This window comes from Gamsiella multidivaricata, assembly GCF_025024155.1.
Source record: "Gamsiella multidivaricata strain RSA 2152 chromosome Unknown BC939scaffold_12, whole genome shotgun sequence".
Taxonomy (NCBI): domain Eukaryota; kingdom Fungi; phylum Mortierellomycota; class Mortierellomycetes; order Mortierellales; family Mortierellaceae; genus Gamsiella; species Gamsiella multidivaricata.
The window spans coordinates 55,828-74,437 of record NW_026251720.1 but is presented as its reverse complement, the minus strand read 5'-3'; the positions used below and the strand labels follow the sequence as shown (position 1 = coordinate 74,437).

General features: G+C 49.8%; 8 protein-coding genes across 8 annotated transcripts; 5 read left to right on the top strand and 3 right to left on the bottom strand.

The window, feature by feature from the left end:
• The first annotated feature begins 40 nt into the window (after positions 1 to 40).
• Positions 41 to 1,862, top strand: BC939DRAFT_442207 (DNA glycosylase). Its single transcript, XM_051554349.1, has 3 exons — positions 41 to 793; positions 892 to 1,197; positions 1,275 to 1,862. Exons 1-3 carry the CDS (start codon positions 125 to 127, stop codon positions 1,788 to 1,790), a joined length of 1,491 nt encoding a protein of 496 aa, XP_051415250.1. The 5' UTR covers positions 41 to 124; the 3' UTR covers positions 1,791 to 1,862.
• BC939DRAFT_442205 (carbon-nitrogen hydrolase) lies at positions 1,863 to 3,045 on the top strand. The gene is made up of 4 exons (XM_051554348.1): positions 1,863 to 2,017; positions 2,099 to 2,257; positions 2,348 to 2,761; positions 2,880 to 3,045. Exons 1-4 carry the CDS (start codon positions 1,907 to 1,909, stop codon positions 3,024 to 3,026), a joined length of 831 nt encoding a protein of 276 aa, XP_051415249.1. The 5' UTR covers positions 1,863 to 1,906; the 3' UTR covers positions 3,027 to 3,045.
• A 9-nt stretch (positions 3,046 to 3,054) lies between these two features.
• On the bottom strand, positions 3,055 to 5,781 carry BC939DRAFT_442203 (putative GTPase activating protein for Arf-domain-containing protein). Its single transcript, XM_051554347.1, has 6 exons — positions 5,486 to 5,781; positions 5,241 to 5,374; positions 5,033 to 5,121; positions 4,863 to 4,938; positions 4,064 to 4,766; positions 3,055 to 3,979 (listed from the first exon to the last, which is right to left on the bottom strand). Exons 1-6 carry the CDS (start codon positions 5,583 to 5,585, stop codon positions 3,108 to 3,110), a joined length of 1,974 nt encoding a protein of 657 aa, XP_051415248.1. The 5' UTR covers positions 5,586 to 5,781; the 3' UTR covers positions 3,055 to 3,107.
• A 210-nt stretch (positions 5,782 to 5,991) lies between these two features.
• On the top strand, positions 5,992 to 8,395 carry BC939DRAFT_442192 (uncharacterized protein; the record flags this gene model as incomplete). Its single annotated transcript, XM_051554346.1, has 4 exons — positions 5,992 to 6,032; positions 6,154 to 6,606; positions 6,710 to 7,933; positions 7,954 to 8,395. Coding segments are annotated over 2 exons (1,677 nt in total), but the record flags the coding sequence as incomplete, so codon positions are not given.
• A 2,574-nt stretch (positions 8,396 to 10,969) lies between these two features.
• On the top strand, positions 10,970 to 12,814 carry BC939DRAFT_393766 (phosphoribosyltransferase-like protein; the record flags this gene model as incomplete). The annotated part of the gene is made up of 4 exons (XM_051552110.1): positions 10,970 to 11,285; positions 11,500 to 11,758; positions 11,963 to 12,117; positions 12,207 to 12,814. 4 exons carry the CDS (start codon positions 10,970 to 10,972, stop codon positions 12,812 to 12,814), a joined length of 1,338 nt encoding a protein of 445 aa, XP_051415246.1.
• Positions 12,815 to 13,063: 249 nt separating this feature from the next.
• Positions 13,064 to 15,601, bottom strand: BC939DRAFT_442168 (PQ loop repeat-domain-containing protein). The gene is made up of 9 exons (XM_051554344.1): positions 15,399 to 15,601; positions 15,255 to 15,309; positions 15,068 to 15,107; positions 14,942 to 14,976; positions 14,786 to 14,824; positions 14,627 to 14,679; positions 14,139 to 14,521; positions 13,715 to 13,997; positions 13,064 to 13,613 (listed from the first exon to the last, which is right to left on the bottom strand). Exons 1-9 carry the CDS (start codon positions 15,435 to 15,437, stop codon positions 13,131 to 13,133), a joined length of 1,410 nt encoding a protein of 469 aa, XP_051415245.1. The 5' UTR covers positions 15,438 to 15,601; the 3' UTR covers positions 13,064 to 13,130.
• A 417-nt stretch (positions 15,602 to 16,018) lies between these two features.
• On the top strand, positions 16,019 to 17,443 carry BC939DRAFT_483321 (prephenate dehydratase; the record flags this gene model as incomplete). The annotated part of the gene is made up of 4 exons (XM_051559172.1): positions 16,019 to 16,345; positions 16,446 to 16,709; positions 16,814 to 17,000; positions 17,109 to 17,443. 4 exons carry the CDS (start codon positions 16,019 to 16,021, stop codon positions 17,441 to 17,443), a joined length of 1,113 nt encoding a protein of 370 aa, XP_051415244.1.
• A 456-nt stretch (positions 17,444 to 17,899) lies between these two features.
• On the bottom strand, positions 17,900 to 18,479 carry BC939DRAFT_442164 (cytochrome C oxidase copper chaperone-domain-containing protein). Its single transcript, XM_051554343.1, has one exon. The coding sequence runs from the start codon at positions 18,318 to 18,320 to the stop codon at positions 18,120 to 18,122; it is 201 nt and encodes a 66-aa protein (XP_051415243.1). The 5' UTR covers positions 18,321 to 18,479; the 3' UTR covers positions 17,900 to 18,119.
• Between the last annotated feature and the right edge of the window lie 131 nt (positions 18,480 to 18,610).

Genomic DNA, 18,610 nt, shown 5'->3' with positions numbered 1-18,610 from the left:
AGTTTTTCCTTTCTTTTTCTTTTTCTTTTCTCTTTCTCTTTTTTTTTTATCACCCTACCCGCCTACCTCGACCGACTTTTCAACTATATCTTCGGCTTACTTCTCGAGCTAGACTTGGATTGATATGATGACTGCGTTCCCAAAGACTACTCGGAAGAGAGCCCTCTCGCTGGCACAGGAGTTTGGAGTAACAGCCCGCAGTGTTACAGTGGTGTCGTCCAAGAAGGTGGCAAAGAGTTCAGCAGGAAAAGCACTGAGAGCTTTGGAACGAACTGCATCAACGGATGTCACAGGCACGCCATGGACGATCATGAATATACCCCGGTCAGAGTTGGACCTTTCGACGACGCTCAAATGCGGTCAGTCCTTTCGTTGGCATCGTCAGCACCAGGAACTTGCCTCGGGTCAAATTTCCCTCCCCACGTGGTCCTGTGTCCTTGATCGCCGGCTATGGATCATACAAGAAACAGAAGATGGATTCAAATATAGGACCTTTAGGCCGTCGGTCTCTTCAAAAGTCAAAGTTGACCACAATCAAGGAGCGCAGCAGGAACATGACCAGGACCAGGATTTCGAGCAAAATATGAGAGACGATAAAGAGTTTCTAAGAGACTACTTTCAGCTGGATGTGCCGTTGACAGAGCTTTATAACAAGTGGTCCAAGGCCGATACGAACTTCAAAGCCAAGGCACCTCATTTTCCAGGCGTGAGGATTTTACGCCAAGACCCGGTCGAGAACCTCATCTGCTTCATCTGCAGCTCAAACAACAACATCAGCAGGATCAGCCAAATGGTACTGACACAGCAAGTCTCATCGGCTTTATTTTACTCGGCGAATTGAAATACTGTGGTTCTAATGATATCTGAATACTGTGTGTATATTACGTCTAGGCGACGAAACTGTGTCAAGAATACGGATCCCCCATAACAGTCCCGCCCGAAGAGCCGAACGAATCGCCCAGGACATTTTTTGGGTTCCCAACAATAGACGCCCTGGCGCAGGACGGCGTGGAAGAGATATTGCGCAGTCTGGGATTTGGATATCGTGCAAAGTACATTGCTAACACGGCCAAGATGATCAGTGCTATGGGCAATGGCGAGAAATGGCTTATGGGTTTGAGGAATCTGCCGTACGAAAAAGCCCACAGCGCTTTGCTTGCTCTTCAAGGCGTTGGACCCAAAGTTGCCGATTGTGTCGTAAGATTCGTTGCTTTTGAAAATGCCTAGTCCTTTCTTGCAATCTATGACTGACTGGGGTGTGTTCTTGGCTTTAGTGCCTGATGTCACTGGACAAGCACAATAGTATCCCTGTAGACACACACGTCTGGCAGATTGCTGTACGAGATTATCAGTTCCGGTTCGAGGGTAAAGTCCCCAAAACGATTTCGCCGACGATCTACAAGGCTGTAGGGAAGCACTTTGTCGACCTCTTTGGCGATTATTCTGGATGGGCGCATTCTGTACTCTTTGCGGCGGATCTCCGGACCATCGAGGGGAGAGTCAAAGAGGGCTCGAGCGCAGGGCTAGCCCATGTGAAGAAGGAGACCATTGGGACGACAGTGGCGACGAGCGATGGTGCTGAACGCCATGTTGTTAAGGTCAAGCAGGAAGTGGTGGATACCCGACTAGTGGAACCCTCAGAGGAGGAGCAGGACTCGCAAGCTGTCCGACACGGCTTGGAGGAGGTCAAGCTGGAAAATTCGGCTGATCCGCCTTTAACCGCATCGGTATCGATAGGAGCAGGAGGGTCTGGTGGTCGTCGTCAGTCTAAGCGAAGGAGGAACGCATAGACTCAGATGTACCTGCATCTCATTAATTTCTGTGCGAATAAAACAAGTTATGCGCGCGGCGTACCAGAGCGCACCTACATCACTTCTTCCGATTCAACTCATTCACATTCAGGACGATGCAGCAAATCAAGATCGCAGTGGCCCAATTCCGTGGTGGGCAGTCCGTCGCTGCAAACCTTGCGACCTGCGTCCGTCTTATGGGTCAAGCTTCCAAGCAGGCCACTCAGGTACGGCATATGTCTCCGTGACATACATCCGAAGCGCCCAGAAACGAGTATACTGACGTTACTATTCGCGCACCATTGCAGATGATATTCTTCCCAGAGGCGTCCGATTTCATCGGGAACCCAAGTGACGAAGCATGGGCGCTCTCACACCCGCTCCATCTTTCAGGACCATTTCTTGAAGGATTATGCGCAGAAGCCGAACAGCTCGGAATCTGGTGTTCCGTGGGTATCCATGAGCAGGTTCGTTTTAATCTACGCCTGGAAATAATTGCATCCCATGCCCCGTAGAACACTCAAGGGACAAAAGGACAAACTTTCAATCGCTTATAGAGTCCACACTTGGGCCGACTCTACAACACTCATGTGCTCATTAGCGACCAAGGATCCATCGTCGAATCCTATCACAAGATCCATCTCTTCGACGTCGATATCGCACATGGTCCACGTTTGATGGAGAGCAAGAATACCGTTGCCGGCAATAAACTCGTCCGCCCAGTAAGGACACCTGTTGGAAAAGTCGGTCTTGGTATCTGCTATGATCTCCGGTTTCCGGAACTAGCATTGGCGCTCAGGAGACAGGGTGCCGAGATTTTGACGTATCCTTCAGCGTTTACGATCAAGACGGGGGAGGCGCACTGGGAGGTTCTTCTAAGGAGTAGGGCAATCGAGACTCAGTCGTATGTTGTTGCGGCTGCCCAAGTCGGACAGCACTCTGAGAAGAGGTTTAGTTATGGACATGCCATGGTAGGTCCATCGCGCGAATGTAGACTGTAATGGAATATGGGAATTGGCAACGCCGCTCATATACCCGTTTTTTTTTTTTTTGTTTTTTTTTGTTTTCGTAACACTCTCTTTGCCACAGATTGTAGACCCATGGGGCCAAGTAGTTGCAGAGTGCGATGGCGAAGAGGAAGGGATTGCAGTCGCGCCTGTAGACCTTTCCATGTTAGAGCGCATCCGCACAGAGATGCCTGTCATGAACCATAGACGATACGATATCTTTCCATAATAGACAGTTTATCTCAAAATGCTAGTCAGAAGTAGCCGGCTGGCTATTTTATTTTATGTTTTTTACGCTTGTCGAGCGTATCTAGAAGAGGTTTCCGTTGTTGTTGCTGTTGTTATTGTTGCTCCCCCATGGATTGCTGTTGTTATTGAAGTTACTAAAGTTGCTATTGTTGTTCTGGTTCAGTCCGAAGGCCGAGTTGAAGTTGTTGTTTGTCCCGTTCATACCACCCATACTATTCATGCTGCTCATAGTGTTCATACTATTCGTACTATTCAAGCCCATGCCGGTTCCCATGTTTCCCATCGGACTCATGCCTTGGCTGGTCCCGTTCATGAACGCATTGTTGTTCGTATTCATGTTGTTATTGTTCGATATGGTACTGAATGGTGTCATGGGCGATGTTGATTCCAAGACGCCCATACCTGTCGTGTTGCTGTTAGCGTTCATCGTACCGAACATGTTGTTTCCAGATAAGCCTGAATTTGTGCTGCCTAGCGTACCAAAAGCATTGCCGCTGTTGAAATTGTTGCCCGATCCTTGATTCGAAAGACCGAAGAGACTCGACGGGGTGTTGCTCATGCCCATACTCGTGGCATTGTTGTTGTTATTGGGGTTGCCAAAGAGGTTGTTGCCGGCGTTACTGCCAGTGACCATATTGCCCTGTAATCCGAACGCAGAGTTCATGGCCAAATTGTTGTTGTTGTTGTTGTTGTTGTTGTTGTTGTTGTTGCTCAAGGCCCATGAGTTCATATCGCCAAAGTTTCCTGTTTGCTGTTGCTGCTGGAGGCCAAATGCGTTGTTCATGGTGTTATTTCCAAACATATTGCCCATGTTATTCATATTGTGCATCCCATTCATGTTATTCATATTATTGTTGTTGTTCTCTGAATTGTAGAGCGCTAGAATGCTCGCGTTCTTTTCCAGGATCGATTGAAGTTGGTTGTGATTTTGACCTGTATCGCAAGTGTGAGATATTGTTGGTAAGCTGCATAGGATGGTTCTCGGTGCAAATATAGGAGACACAGGGAGGAGCTTACCGAACTGATCCATGGAATTCTGGTTAGACCACTGCTGGCTCGAATTTCCAAAGGCATTTTGCATCTGCATTTGCTGTTGAAACATCTGCTGCTGCTGATTTTGTTGTTGCTGCTGGCTATTGCTGTTATCGTCAGAGAGATCCAACAAAAGATTACTCTCGTTCTTCTGCACCTTGTTGCTACCCGGAGGATCCAGACGCGCAGGTAACAGCGAAGACGACGATTTATCTCTCACTGCCCGAGCCAACTTATCCCGCTCATCAATCAAGATCCCAGCAGCGACATCGGGGTTGCCTCCCGCGCGTCGGAGTGCCTCCTTATTCAGAGCCGTATCATGAAAGCCCATGTTCCAGAGAATCGTCTCCTTTGGATCGTTGCCGCCAGCACTGGTGCTATTGCTGGATGGGCTGCGCCGAGGCAAATTTCTTGACGGCGAATGGTTGTTGCGTGAAGAGTTTGAGACGGAAAGATTGGCAGAAGAGGTAACAGGTCCAGAGCCAATACGACAAAGGATTTCGACCGCGTTGGGCACGTCTCCATCCGTGGACTGGAGAACCTGTAGGTTCTTAGCGTTATCGGTGAAGCCCATGGCACGCAGGGCGGACATTTGGGTAGTATAGGATTGAGTGTTGATAATGTCGTTATTATAGCTGCTGCCTCTTCCTCCGGAGAATGTGTTACCGTATGCTGACCTTGACGAGGGCTGCAGCCGCGAAGGAAGCGACAGTTTGATTAGACTGATTAGTGTCTGAAGTTCCATCATGACCATAGCCATAGTAACATGAGAAAGTGGCCTCACCTGATGCTTGTTGCCTCCTCCACCCTCCATGAACTCTTTTCGTTCGTACTTGGACCGGATATATTGTTCCATAGCACTAAAAAAGTGACGAGGGATATGAGGTTGTGATTAGAGTAAAGGTACCGGTAAAATAGCATTTCCAGCAGTTCAAGCGGTTTCTTGACATGTACCTTCCTTCCATGCTTGTTGGCGGTGGATGTCGCTCTGGGTGGGGCATATACATGGCATTGACCTTGCCATTGCCCCAGTTTTTCATTGTCTAAAGAGCCACGAATAGAACACACAGATGTCTTTGTCAGTCAAAGAGGTTCCTGGTCCTCAGTTCTCTACGGTAGATGTACAGGTTGATGTGAAAAGGGCGGTCGATGTTTGCTTTACATCGATATCGTCCTGTGTCCACGAGTCGAGAGTGACGGATTTGACCTTTGAGATGTGGGTGCCCATCTTGCGGTGCACACTGCAGCAGCGCACACACAGGAAGCATCCAAGCGAGTATGAGGCCCATTTTGGATCTACAATTGGAGAAAGAGGAAAAACGCATTGATACTACATTTTTCGACTGTCGATAGCATGGTTACAATGGAGAGTAGGTCGTAAAGGTGTTGTTTCTTTGGGACACGTACTGGCAGCTCCACAGTCGCAGCAGATGGTATTGACGGGAATCTTGAGCAGCTCGTTGAGGATGCGCTCACTCTTGTCGATGGGCAGTTTTCTGTCTGACATAGTATGAGATGCAGGTGGAAGAGGATGAAGAGTAATGAGTATTGGGAAAGAGAGGGTTGAGAATAAATGAAAGCATCCCCCGCACGCTTCAGCCCAAGATAGATGCAAGATAGATGCGTAGACTAGCTTGTGACGCGTAATTGCGAACAGAGACGACCATTATCCTCCTGACACGAAATACATTATCTTGCAGCAACTGCAGTTTTTCGCTGCCCCAGTCTAGGTGGTTTATGAGAACAGTGATCAATCACTGTTAGATACGAATGAAATAACCGATAATCAATGTGAACACTGCAATTTCCATAACATAGTGCATGAACATACGAACATTTTGGACGCAGATTTTGGAGTCTTAAAAGAAAAATCATTCCTCACATCCTTGACCCCACTCCTTCCCTCATCCACTCCCTTATCAGCCCTCAAGCACTGTCGCATATTCTCAACGTGAGTCTTGAATGCTTCTGCGAATGGATACATGCACCAAATTTGATCCTCATTAGCTGTCTACTTTGACTTGGCCTTTATCGTACCAGATGGGAGTCACTGGGCTACCCAAAGCTATAAAGACACCAAAGGAACGCTAGCTTATGGTCTGCAGAGCAAGAAAGTTCATGTCGATGTCTTAAGTCTGTACTTCGGATTCTTGCAAACAAGGACCTTCAAAGCGACGTGTAACAGAGTCGCCAAGGAAGCGAGAGCTGAGGCAACGGCTACGACAACTACCAGCGCATCAGCGGCTTCCATTCTAACAGAAACGACGACCTTTCTCGCAGTGCCCACAGCCCCCGTAGTCTCCACAGCCTCAGCAGCGCAAGACGCGCCTTCTGCTGCAGACGCCAGCACTAGCAGGAGAAGCGGCATCAAGAAGCGCGCCCTGAGTTTCTCCGAGGCTCCATCCAAGCGAGGAAAGGCACGCCCTAGTTATGCGAGCGAGGTACAGGCTGCCGGAGTGCAACATCCTGCATTGTCCATTGGCCCTAATGGACGATTGACACCAGACCGACCTGGAACAACAGAGCAGGTAATTAAATGTGCCAATGGTTTCGTATCAGCACACGCAGCATAGCAACCAAGTGCTGACACATGTTCTGTTGCTTCGTCCCTCGACCCCGCCTCATCTCTAGTCACAGAACTACGGTCACATAGCGCATGATCTCAACAAAATCATGTCAAAGCACTTTAGCAAATCGACAACAGTTTTACACTTTGACGGAAAGGCCTCGATACAAAAGTCTCAAGAGCGACAAGATCGGGCCATATCCCTCAGCAACCGGATCAAGGCTCTGGAAGTGCGAGTTGACAACGCCATAGGAAAAAACAGCGGCTCTTTGGACCCCCTGTACAAGCAATGTCGAAACTCGTACAAGACATCCAAGGCAGCGCTGGCAGACATAAGAAATGTGCTGGAGACCTTGGAGTGGCACATCTGCGAATGTCCCTTCCAAGCAGACACGCACATTGCTGAGTTGTGTCAAGCTGATAACAACAAAGACGACCTCGCAATCATTACCGCCGACAGTGATATGAAGGTATATCAAGGTGTTAGAGAAATCACTATACCCGTCGGAAAGTACCGAGAGCTTACCACGTACAAGAAGGCTGACCTGCTCGAGTCTCTGGACCTCGCATGCGACCGTGAGCTGTTGCTAGTATCAATCGTTACTAAGAATGACTACTCCAAGGCACTCCCGTGGCACGGCTTCCAAAGAAACACCAAGATCATCCGAGAGATGAGAACCGAGACCGGAGCAGGCGATGGATCGACCATGGACGCGCCAGGATCCAAGACGACTGAGGCTGAGGTTATCAAGGAGCTGATCCAAGAGTATTTGCAACGGGCGAGAGGAGGACAAAAAAAGGGTGTGGACGACTACACTCACGCCATTTCGGCTTTCGTTCAAGTGCGTGAAGACTATCTTAACTCCGCTACGCCATCGTGCACGACCCATGAGAGAATACTGGGCGTACTCCAGAAGCTCGCGAAGTGCAAGCTGCAAAGGAGAAATATGACTCGAGCCTCGCGGACAAATCCTCCAGCCGATACACTCACCATCGACACTTCTGCAGGCTTGGCGTTTTCTTCCCCTGTCCAGCACAGCCTGCAGACGCCTGGACAGCAGATAATTCTTCAAACCCAACGCCGTCGCCGCAGACACGAGAAAGGGAACGCCCAGCAACGGAGAAAGCGACGCCCCAAAGGCAAAGTAAGACGTAAGAAAGTCCGGGAGGCAAAATGGAGACGAAGCAGGTATGATTGTCGTATGACTTTGTTAGCGAGTTCAAATTCATTACGACCTTTTACAGCTTTGTCGCTTTGGTACAATCATCTTATTGATATTTTTTTTTAATTTTTGGGATTGTCACTTAGGTACAAGAGCAGGAACGGAGATGCCAACCCTCGTTATTCCCCTCATGTTGTCATGGACGTCAGCCAGTCATGCCCGGCCGACAAGATCACATTGGAAAAGATGTCCATCGAGGAACCGCGCCTGCGGAAGAAGAAGGACGGAAGCATGGATGATAATCCTAAGGCCAGGAGTGAAATCAAGGCGAAACCCAAGAAGGACGAGGAAAATGATAAAACGGAGAGGCGAGCCGGAGCTAACCTGACTAAGCGCCTGTTCGGAGAGGCTTTCAAGACTGCCACAATGACTGCAGGGTCGATCACAGGATGCCTGCATCGCGCCACGAAGCTGAACGTAGTCCAGACCAAGATCGTCGCGGAACGCATCAGCGAGACGGCCCGCATCATGAGCCAAACTCGTATCCTCGTGTTTAAAGCGCTCGAACTTTTTCTCTACAAGGAGGTCAGCACTGCCACCATATCCAATTCAGATCAAGCGCGTCCGGCACCAGACCAGAACTTGGGCACTGATGTCAATCAAGCGAGTGCTCCGAAAGTCCAGCACAAGGAGGAAAAGAACGCGGACCCACTTGATCTCATTCTGCACAAGGCACATGGAGAAACTATCATCAGAAGTCTGATCTCTTTGATTCTGAATGGTCCAGTAGCACCCCGCGGGAGACTACCTAAAGACTCGGCGGCAATTCAGGCGAAAACAATTGCGCGCTCGATTTATGACGATTTCCTGAGCGTTCTTTCAGATTGCGTACCGACAAAGGACTGCCCTGAGCGTCATCCAGGCGGAACTGGCGGTGGAGGTCCGGACCGCGGTTCGGGAACATTCCCAGAGACTGCCCAAGTTCATTGTGAACAAGGTAACATTTCCACTGTCCAGAACAAGATCTATCTCGCGTCGATTTGCTTTTCCACTGTGAACTTACGTTTATTTTTTGTTTCTATTAGCTGAAGCGTGCTCGTTTCTTCACGATGATATACCTCCAGTTGAGGATGACGAGAGCTCCGACGGCGATAAACAGAAAGACAAGGTGTCATTTAAGAAGGGGCACATCCAAACTTGGTGGAGGTACTTTCTCCGTATGCCGTCGGACTTGCGTCCTATTTTCTGTCCAGTGTCGAAGTTGGGAGACTCTTTCATCTTGTGCTCTGAGGCTGCCATTCTTTCACTTCTTTGGGGCAATCCAAATTCAAAGACGCACCCTACACGGCATATCATGGAAACTCAAGTCTGCTCTTCCGAGACGGCCCACGAACTTGCATCAGAGAAATATGGGGAGCTTTTCCGACAATTGTTTATCGGAGACAAGGTCGAGATCAAGGCGGATCCCCTCAAGAACCAGACTTCATATGGCAAGAAAACAACGACCATGAACCGATTGCTGAAGGACCATCCAAACACATACGGCCAAGCTGCACTCGATGGGTACATGAAGAGGGTCTTTTCAAATCACAAGGCTAGGAAACAAGCAGCTGCCGAAGGCACGGAGCCCCCCGTGCCCCCCGATCTCCCAAGCAATGACAGCGTTAAGGAGTACTATGCCATCAGCAATATGATGAGAACAGACGGAGTCCAGCTCCACCTAATGGCATTTGACATCCAACGACGTTGGCAGTCATCCAAATTTAAGGCGCGGATCCCGGAGATTACATCGCGATTTCCTAATAAAGGGTCTCTCGCAAAGGCTTTCGATCAAGACCTCCAGAATGTTGTGGGGGTGGGGGTGGACCCCGGTGAAGTAATTTCAGCATCATTTTGTGCGCTGGACCCCCGAAAACCGAACCAGGTCACGAACCTGCCTATCAGACGCTCCGCTCTCTACAGTCCCAACTTGTCATTCAGAGCCACGCTGGAGGCCAAAAAACGCGAACGGGCCACTGTCACAATCAAAGACGATGCAGGATTGAGTAGGCACATATGCGAGACGCCTAGCATATTGGAATTGGAAGCCTCGCTACCGTTGTCGTCGTTCGTAAGCATGGGAGAACACCGGCATGGCCTCCGACAGTTCAGCTATGTCCTACAACCACTTTGCGATTTTTACGGATCCCGTTCGATGAAAAAAAAAGCTGTGGGAGCTCAAAAAGACGAACCGGGCAGAGAAGGATCATGCCGTGCATGGGGCATTGCGAACTGTGGACCCACAAAGCGGGATGCATACTGGGCCAACGAGACCGGCGATGTTTGTATACGGGCCAGGAAAGTTCAACACCCATACCAAGCTGGCATCGCTACACGAGAGCTTCAAGGGGTATTTTTTTCACAAGGTATGTTGTTTTAAAGATATTCGCTATATTCGTTGCGATTTGCTTGTTTTCAGCCTAGTATCGATACTGATGCCATGTTTCCGCATGCCATTGCACTACATAGGCAAACAGCCTCGGGTACATCGCCGTTTGTTCGGATGAGTATCTCACGTCATCGAAATGCCCAAGCTGTGTACGACAAAACAAGGACCGAAGAATGGCAAAGCCAGCGAATCGGGCGTTCGTCTGCCTTGAGGATGGGTGCCAGAGATGGCTAGACAGGGACTGCGTGGGCGCTCAGAATTTGGCTAATATTGGCCTCGAATGGATCAGTAGCCTGTCTCGCCCAGAGCCCCTCCGCCGAATAACTGTACATGTACTGGCCGTATCAGTTAAAATTTATCCTAGGTGGCTGTCTCTCCCTCCAGTTGAGACGGTCTAAGGGATATTCGGATTTTACCCCGTCAACCCCGCCTGTCTTCTCCTTCAGATCCGTCTCCCCACTCTCTACTCCCCACTCTCCACTCTCCACTCTTCACTCTTCATCTTCCCTCCACCCCGCTTGATTCCACACATCCCACAAGCATGCGAAACATCGTCGTATTCAGCGGTATGGAATGGGACCAACACCCCCACCGAATTCGTTCACCGGACCGATTATGCTTATGACTCAAAATGAAATGAAAATTGATTCGTCTTATCCACGGCGCACACCCTCCATATCAATCGAACATACCCTTTTTTCCTGCCCTCTTCCCTCCTCCTTCCTTCCTTGTCTATGTGGATACCGGGCCAATCTTCTATTCTCCGTGCTGTGCCCGCTACCTTTTTTTTTTTCCTCACGATCCATATATTTCAATTGGTGGCGCTGACCATTTGTTTGTTTCTTCCGATAGGGAGCTCCCATCCTGCACTCGTCGACCAGATCTGTGCCCGTCTCGGCGTCTCGCCCGGCCAGGTCAAGCTCTCGAAATTCGCCAACAAGGAGACTAATGTTGAGATTGGCGACAGTGTCCGCAACAAGGACGTCTTTATCATCCAGTCTGGATGTGGCGCCGTCAATGATAACCTCATGGAGCTGCTGATCATGCTCGGTGCGTACCCGTGCTTGTGTGTCTCTCTGTGTTCAAATCAATGGCAGTCTGGTTCGCAAGGGAGCCCTATTTCTCAGCTTGCCTGTCTGCCATTGCGGCGTTGCGAATGACTTGCTCCTTCGCGTTCAGCCGACGATAATAGTTTGTCTAACACCCTCATTTATCTACTCTCGTCTTTCTTTGATCATCTAATCACTTGTTGGACTACTGGTAGCTGCCTGCAAGACCGCTAGTGCTCGCCGCATCACCGCCGTTATCCCCTGTTTCCCCTATGCGCGTCAGCCGGATGCACCCTACAAAAAGAACGGCATGCCCTTGTCGCGTGTTCCTCAGAACGTCTTTTTCGGTTACACCGGATCGAATACCCCCTTCTCCTTGCCAGTCACCCCTGCGGGCACACCTCTGCAAACCCCTAGCCTGGATCGTGTCGATCGCAAGAATCCTTTTGATAAGATGTTTGACTCTACCAACGAGTCCAACTCGGACATCGAATCGGCTGCAACCTCCCCGACACTTTCCCCTTCCGCTGGCAATGGATCGACCGCCAACGGAAGTGGAAGCGGGGTGATCCCTACTCTTTCAGCCTTGAGGTCTGAGGTCAACGACGCTAGCAAGACCCGCGTTCTCGCTCCCCGCGGTATCCGCGCTCAGTCCACCGCCCATCCCTCGCATCTCAGTATTCCCACGATCAATGGAGCTGGATCGGGATCCAGATCAGCAACACCTTCTCAGACCTGTGTCATCAGTGACCAAGTGAACCCTCAAAAGGCCGGATACAAACACTGGGTTGCCCGTTCAGGGACACTTATTGCCAATTTACTCGTCACTGCTGGTAAGGAAGGAGCAGCTATGGTCGCCATGGATGACCGCTTATAAGGTTCGCATTGCCGACATGTCTTGTTGTTCTTTAACATTAAATAGGTGCGGACCACATTATTACCATGGACTTGCATGATCCTCAATTCCAGGGCTTCTTTGACATTCCTGTCGACAACCTGTATGGGCAGCCCTTGATGGTTAAATATATCAGGGAGCGTATCCCCAACTGGGAGGATGCTGTCGTGGTCTCGCCCGATGCCGGAGGAGCCAAACGCGCAACTGTGATTGCCGACAAGCTCGGCATGGAGTTTGCGCTAATTCATAAGGAGCGTCGTCAGATTCAGGCTCCCCACAAACCCGACATGATGCTCGTTGGAGATGTCAAGGGGAAATCCTGCATTTTGGTCGACGATATTGCAGACACCTCATTTACAATCACCAAGGCTGCCAAGGTTCTGCAGATTAACGGAGCTCAAAAGATCTATGCCATCATCACGCATGCTATCATGTCTGGAGACGCCATTGCCAGGATTCAGAACTCGTGCATCGACCAGGTCATTGTCAGCAATAGTATTCCTCAGGAGGAGCATCTGGCGCAATGCCCTAAAATGAAGGTCTTTAACGTTGCACCGATCTTTGCAGAGGCTATCCGCAGGATACACAATGGAGAGAGCGTCAGCATGCTGTTCGACGTGATGGACTTGATCTAGGCGGCCTGAAGGCGCAGAGTCGTGCATTACTCCCATCCGCCTCACTTTGATTTCCTCCGTTCTTTTTTTGTTGCCGCCAACAGTCACTTGTTCTCTTCGACATCCTTGCATTCTCCCTTCCCTTCATGTCTGTCCGTCAGGACCCCTCATTTACGATATGAAATCGTAATTTTCATAGCGTTGTTCATCATCATCAAACAATAAAGCATTTGTCATATCACTCTGTTCTCTACAACAGAACCAGCAATAGCTCTGTATCGGATCGAAATAGCAATCTTGACACCACGCTACACGCCAGTGTTGTTTATTGGAATATTTAGTTGGTTGGCTGGGAGGGTGCACGATCATCAATTGCATGTCCCTCATGTGAAGGTATCTGAGCAGTTAGATGCCGATCCGTCATAGGCCCCGGGTCCTCTTCGTCTACCAGGACGCTGTACAACCCAGAATGGCTTCCAGAGGGCGATAGAATCATGCTTTCGACTCTAGATTGAGAGCGGCTACTGTGCTGTCGAGAATGATGATGTCTATGTCGACGACGAGCATGCGATTTTGGACCAATACCAAGCACGTAAAGCTTGCCCGTATAGTAGAGCCATTGAAAAAAGATGGAGAGATCGAACATCAGCGTCCCTGAAGACCCAAGGACGTAAGGCACGGCCTCGCGGAGGAATTTCTGTCGAGTCTCTGGGTTGGCAGCGTCGGCTGAGTTGAGGATTGAGAGTGTATAGGTCAGGTTACCCATAGCTGCCCAAAAGAACATCAGGATTGACAAGCCTTGGACAGATTTCCTTTGGAACTTTAAACGTAGCAGAGGGACCATTGCGGAGCGAACTTTAGTAATATAATAAAGAGCTGGTAAGAGAAGATGCAAGAAAAGTACATCCCAAATACACCTACATTTTTCCAGAGTTGAGGCATACGACTGGATAGGTAAAAGACTGTACAAACCCATGCAAAGATACGCCCCAGTTGAATTATATTTTGATCCGCAGGTGGGGCAGAATCGGTTCCAAGTCCTTGGTCTCCGTCGAGGCCTCTGGCAAACACACGACCGATCACCATGGATGTGCCAGAGCGCGCATGACCGCGATCGAGCAGTGCATAGGGTGTCTGTTCCTGCAGTGCTGGCATTGTTTGTCTCATGGTCAACAATATTAATCCGAACAGGACCATCGACGTACTGCCCGGAGGAAAAAAAAATAATAATAAAAAAAAGGGCAGGACGACGTCAATTAAGAACTTCACCCTGTAATGGCCAAGAAATGTACCAAACCGATCAGCTATGCCTCATTCAATAAAAACCCTGGGCAGCAAGTCCTACCTCCTTCGATGAGCTATGTCCGACGTGGTAGCCAAGCGGCGAGTACGTGGTCTCTGCAGAAGTGGCGAGAGCGCTTCCCCTTGTTCATTATCATTTATCGGAATAACAGCACCGGCTCCAGCCTCTGACAGATCATCATGTGGTAAAGTAGCAATCGATTCTGTTGCGATATTCCGACTAAGGTGGGTTGGATGGGACTCTGATCGACGGTGGTGGTGATGATGATGGTGGTGATGGATAGAATGGTCTGCTTCTGCAGTCTCTGGTGCATTCGCGACCACAATATCAGGGAAGGACCGTATGCGATACTCTCGTCGCGAATAATAGATCCATTGTCCAAAGAGAATCACGTCTGCGATGCAAAAGTACACAGCCAGATACATCTAGGATGTTTGCGTAGTGATAGTAATGTCAACTGTTTGTAAGTTCATAGTTACAACCGTTAACAGGTGAGACTAGAGAAGAGAAGGACAATCAAAGAATTGCACCTGAAAGGGAAGCTGACGGGTGAGGATGCATCCGATGAGATTGCTGAAATCCCCTAGAAAAGAAAAAAAAAAAAAGCGATACGATACGATGCAGACTTCAATTAGCCGAGGTTTTTGTTGCCAATGCTAAAGCCGAACAATCATCAAGCGAAGGCTTACCGAGAAGCCAATTAACCAAAAAGGGCAGCGAAAGTGATGCTATTTGGCGGTGAAAAGACAGGGTGCTGCGTATTAGGCCGCATGCTCGACAACTCTCACTGACTGAAGATTAATCTCATCCTGAGTAAATAGCGCCCACGGATAGTCGCCACTGACCTGCAGAGCTCAGCTTGAAATTTTCGATGATCTGACTGTGGGTAAGAACGAGGAGAATGGAAGGTCAGCGACACCTCTGCAGACTGTTTTTTCCCTGATGGTCATGGAACAGGATGCTGCACTTACGGAATCTGTGCATTGAGCCAGCAGAATATGGATACGTATCCTAGCGAGACAAAACACAATGTGCGAATGGGAGTTGAGTAATAAGCGCAAGCAGAGGAGACTGTCGACGGAAGGGCCTCCCCGAGGTGAGGAAGAGAGCATTTGTGCTTCGCCCAGGAGGCGAGAGAGCGGAGGATCGCACACCTACCCAAGACAAGACTCCAAGCCTGCTGCCGAGTGGTTACACATTCGCCAAGCAGCGTCTAAAGGAGAACAGGGGAACGTTAGGGGCCCCTTCACACGACTGCAGTGTTGGCTCCATGCCCGATATGGACGAGAGTGCCGCAATTACCTGGATCCAGCTTATACATTGCGGCTGCAGACCATCCATAGCATCAGCCGAGGTGAGGAGTGGAGCGGGGAGAGAGAGAGAGAGAGAGAGAGAAGAAAGAGGGACTGGAGCAGCAAAACACAAACAAGTGCGATTGGATGACTGCTCGGTCGGAGTGTGTGTGGGTGTGTGGGGGGACAGGAGGATGGGAGTAAGGAAAGGAGGGAGGAAAGGAGGAAAGGCGGCGAGGAAGTAAGCGACATGTCCGCGTGTGTGTGTGTGTCCAGCGTATACAGCAGCTGACACCCCCCCGATGCCGCACAGAAGACGACGTGTGTGCAGAATGCAGAATGCAGAATGCGCTACTGCTCCCCCCCTCTCCCCTCCCCCAAAGAGCACCCCTGGGCTTTCGGTGCCTGGCCCACGCGCCCCCGATCTGTTTGCGCCGCCAAAAAAAAAAAGAAAAAAGAAAAAAGTTACAGTTGACTCACTCTCACTTATCGGATCCGCCTTGGACGACCAGGAATAAATTGTGTCTCCATCCCTCTCATCCCTCCCCCCCTCCTCCCTCATTCAACTGCGCACCCCCACTCTCTCTCTCTCTCTCCCTCACTCTCACTCTCTCTCTCACTCCCTCAGCAATGTCGCTGAATCTCGCCACCCTCCGCCAGCAAATCGACTCGCTCGACCATAAACTCATTGCCCTCCTCAACGAGCGTGCCCAGGTCAGCCTCGATATCGGATCCGCAAAGAGACAGACCGCAGACCCCCTCGACGAGGACAACACCCATGTCTACATTCCCGGACGAGAGAAACAGGTCTTCGAGAAGGTTGCCAGGCTCAACCCGGGTCCAATGGCCGACGAGAGCCTCTGCGCCATCTACCGCGAGATCATGTCCGCCTCAATTGCCCTCCAGAAGGATGTCATGGTGGCCTATCTAGGCCCTGTCGGCAGTTTCACGCACGATGTAGGTGTCAAACCCGTCGTTGTAGAAATGACCCCCCTGTATCCCCATTTCAAGTTCAACAAGCTTATCTGCTGGTATCACTCGTTCTTCTTTCTCATAGGCAAGCATGAAGAGGTTTGGAGACAGTGTCCAGTATGCGTCCCAAGGAACAATTGCTGATGTCTTTGAGGCCGTCGAGCGCGGTCGCTGCCAGTACGGTGTTGTGCCCTTTGAAAACTCGATCGCAGGATCTGTGGTCCCAACGTTAGATAAGTTCATAAAGTCAAAGGTCAAGATCAGAGCCGAGACCTATCTTCCAGTCCACCACTACCTACTCTCCAAGACCACAACAGAGGCCATCCGTCGCGTCTTTTCTCACCCAGTGGTATGGTCATCTACTATTATGGCATTCCATTGATGGCTTTGTTCCCACGACAGTGGTACTAAAAAAAAAAATATGTGTTCAAACTATCTCTTATCCACTTTTAGGCGCTGGCTCAGTGCCAGACCTTCCTGAACAGCCACCTCAAGGGAATCGAGCTGGTCCCCTGTGCCTCGACTTCGGAAGCCGCTCAGCTTGCATCAAAGGAAAAGTTCGCGGCCGCGATCTGCAACCAAGTATGTGCAGAGATCTATGGGCTGGATATCCTTCATGCGGATATTGAAGACCAGCAAGGTATGAGGCAATGCACAGACATTAACTCGGTCGTTTGGGACCAGTTCGGACGGTTAACCCCTTGAATTTCTCTGTTGCCGCACCGCAAACTTGAATCGGGTCTTATAGATAACACAACGCGATTCTTTATCATCTCGGATGCCTGGGATGCACCTACTGTGAGCGACAAGACTCTTTTGATGTTCACTGTCGATCATCGCCTTCCGGGAGCGCTCTGTGATGGACTGAAAGTCTTCAAGGATCATAATATCAACCTGACCAAGATCGATTCTCGCCCGTCGCTGATCAAGCCATGGCATTATGTGTTCTTCGTTGAGTGTGCTGGCGTCCATGGAGACAGCGAGGTTATGACAACGGTGATTGAGGAGCTGCACAAGTTCTGTCTCGATGTCAAGATCGTTGGCACGTATCCTGATCAGAGACCCCAGGACCTGCGCTATTAAATCAGATACCTGGTTCCTTTGCCGTGAACCCTACCAAAAAAAAAAAAAAAAAAAAAAAAAAAGATCATTTCAAGGAAAAAGAGTATTGCCTGTCAAAGGGAAACATCACTAAAATGGAACTTTTATGCCATGGCGGATTAGGTGTGCCAAATGGCGTGATGTGTGAAGAAAAGAGCGCATACGTTTGAGTAGTGTTGCTTTTTGAACAACAATCCAGAGGGGGGAGGGGTATTCAACGCTGCAATGTACTGCATAGAACAGAATCCCGTTCCAATCGATGGATCCATACGATCCGTAACAACATTTACGACGACTGCCGTTTGTATAGCATTTTAAGGGGACATAATCAAGACATGCAAGCATCAAACATCGTCAAATGGATATGAACAAATCGGGTCGTAAGAACAAACATGGTCCGCAATGAACCGCCTTGCTTTTGGTCCGGTCGGAAAACATACAACAACAAAAGTAAGAGTTTAATAATGCAGGGGAAAAACGATAACGTAGGCAGGTCTATAAAGAGAGAGGACAAAGATTGGATGGACCGGGCACAAGAGAATGTCGGCATGGATGTCTGGAGACGCAACTGAAGGGTTGCCGTCTCTGTCGCTGCTGCTGCTTTGTGTTGCCCGGTGGGTGTTGGGGGTGCTAGGCACGGCACTACTGCTGTCTTGGGTTAGATCTTGAAGCCGAGATCACGGAGACACTGCTGATGGGCCTTGATGAGCTCAAGACAGTTCTCCTCGCCGTTGGTGAAGACGCAGTGGTCGCGGGCCTTCTTGGTCTCGGGACATGCGCAGCATGGCTTGAGAGGTTTGCCGTCCTTCCCGATCGGGGTCGAGGAGGGAGTGGTGGCAGCGGGGGCAGTGGATGACATCGTGAGAATCTGCTTTGCTGTGAAGTGTATGCAGGATGCAGGAGAAGGTGGTGTGTGGGGCGAGGTGTTTGCAAAGGAGGTGTGAGGCGGAAAGGAAGAAGAACGAATGGGAAGGTCGATCTCCCTGTCATTTTGTCATTTGTAAGGCGCCGCCCCGATCATAAAAAACCCTGAACACATCTCCCTCGGAAGTGTAGAGCCGACCCAGAAAAGGAAAGAGCTCAGTTCCAGGAATGAAAATTGGTGGCGCACTTTTTTTTTTTAAGACAGAGGCAGGCACGACCAGCCTC

Bases quoted from the DNA above. Each gene is read 5' to 3' on its own strand.
- BC939DRAFT_442207 (XM_051554349.1), top strand. From the start codon at position 125: ATGATGACTGCGTTCCCAAAGACTACTCGGAAGAGAGCCCTCTCGCTG. The intron at 794-891 runs GTACTGACACAG...TATTACGTCTAG, and splicing joins TCAGCAGGATCAGCCAAATG to GCGACGAAACTGTGTCAAGA. The intron at 1,198-1,274 runs GTAAGATTCGTT...TCTTGGCTTTAG, and splicing joins CCAAAGTTGCCGATTGTGTC to TGCCTGATGTCACTGGACAA.
- BC939DRAFT_442205 (XM_051554348.1), top strand. From the start codon at position 1,907: ATGCAGCAAATCAAGATCGCAGTGGCCCAATTCCGTGGTGGGCAGTCC. The intron at 2,018-2,098 runs GTACGGCATATG...GCACCATTGCAG, and splicing joins CTTCCAAGCAGGCCACTCAG to ATGATATTCTTCCCAGAGGC. The intron at 2,762-2,879 runs GTAGGTCCATCG...TCTTTGCCACAG, and splicing joins TTAGTTATGGACATGCCATG to ATTGTAGACCCATGGGGCCA.
- BC939DRAFT_442203 (XM_051554347.1), bottom strand. From the start codon at position 5,585: ATGTCAGACAGAAAACTGCCCATCGACAAGAGTGAGCGCATCCTCAAC. The intron at 5,375-5,485 runs GTACGTGTCCCA...CTCCAATTGTAG, and splicing joins CTGCGACTGTGGAGCTGCCA to ATCCAAAATGGGCCTCATAC. The intron at 5,122-5,240 runs GTAAAGCAAACA...GTGGCTCTTTAG, and splicing joins GGACACAGGACGATATCGAT to ACAATGAAAAACTGGGGCAA.
- BC939DRAFT_442168 (XM_051554344.1), bottom strand. From the start codon at position 15,437: ATGGATGGTCTGCAGCCGCAATGTATAAGCTGGATCCAG. The intron at 15,108-15,254 runs GTAGGTGTGCGA...TTGTCTCGCTAG, and splicing joins GGCTTGGAGTCTTGTCTTGG to GATACGTATCCATATTCTGC. The intron at 14,825-14,941 runs GTCAGTGGCGAC...ACCGCCAAATAG, and splicing joins TTTCAAGCTGAGCTCTGCAG to CATCACTTTCGCTGCCCTTT.
- BC939DRAFT_442164 (XM_051554343.1), bottom strand. From the start codon at position 18,320: ATGTCATCCACTGCCCCCGCTGCCACCACTCCCTCCTCGACCCCGATC.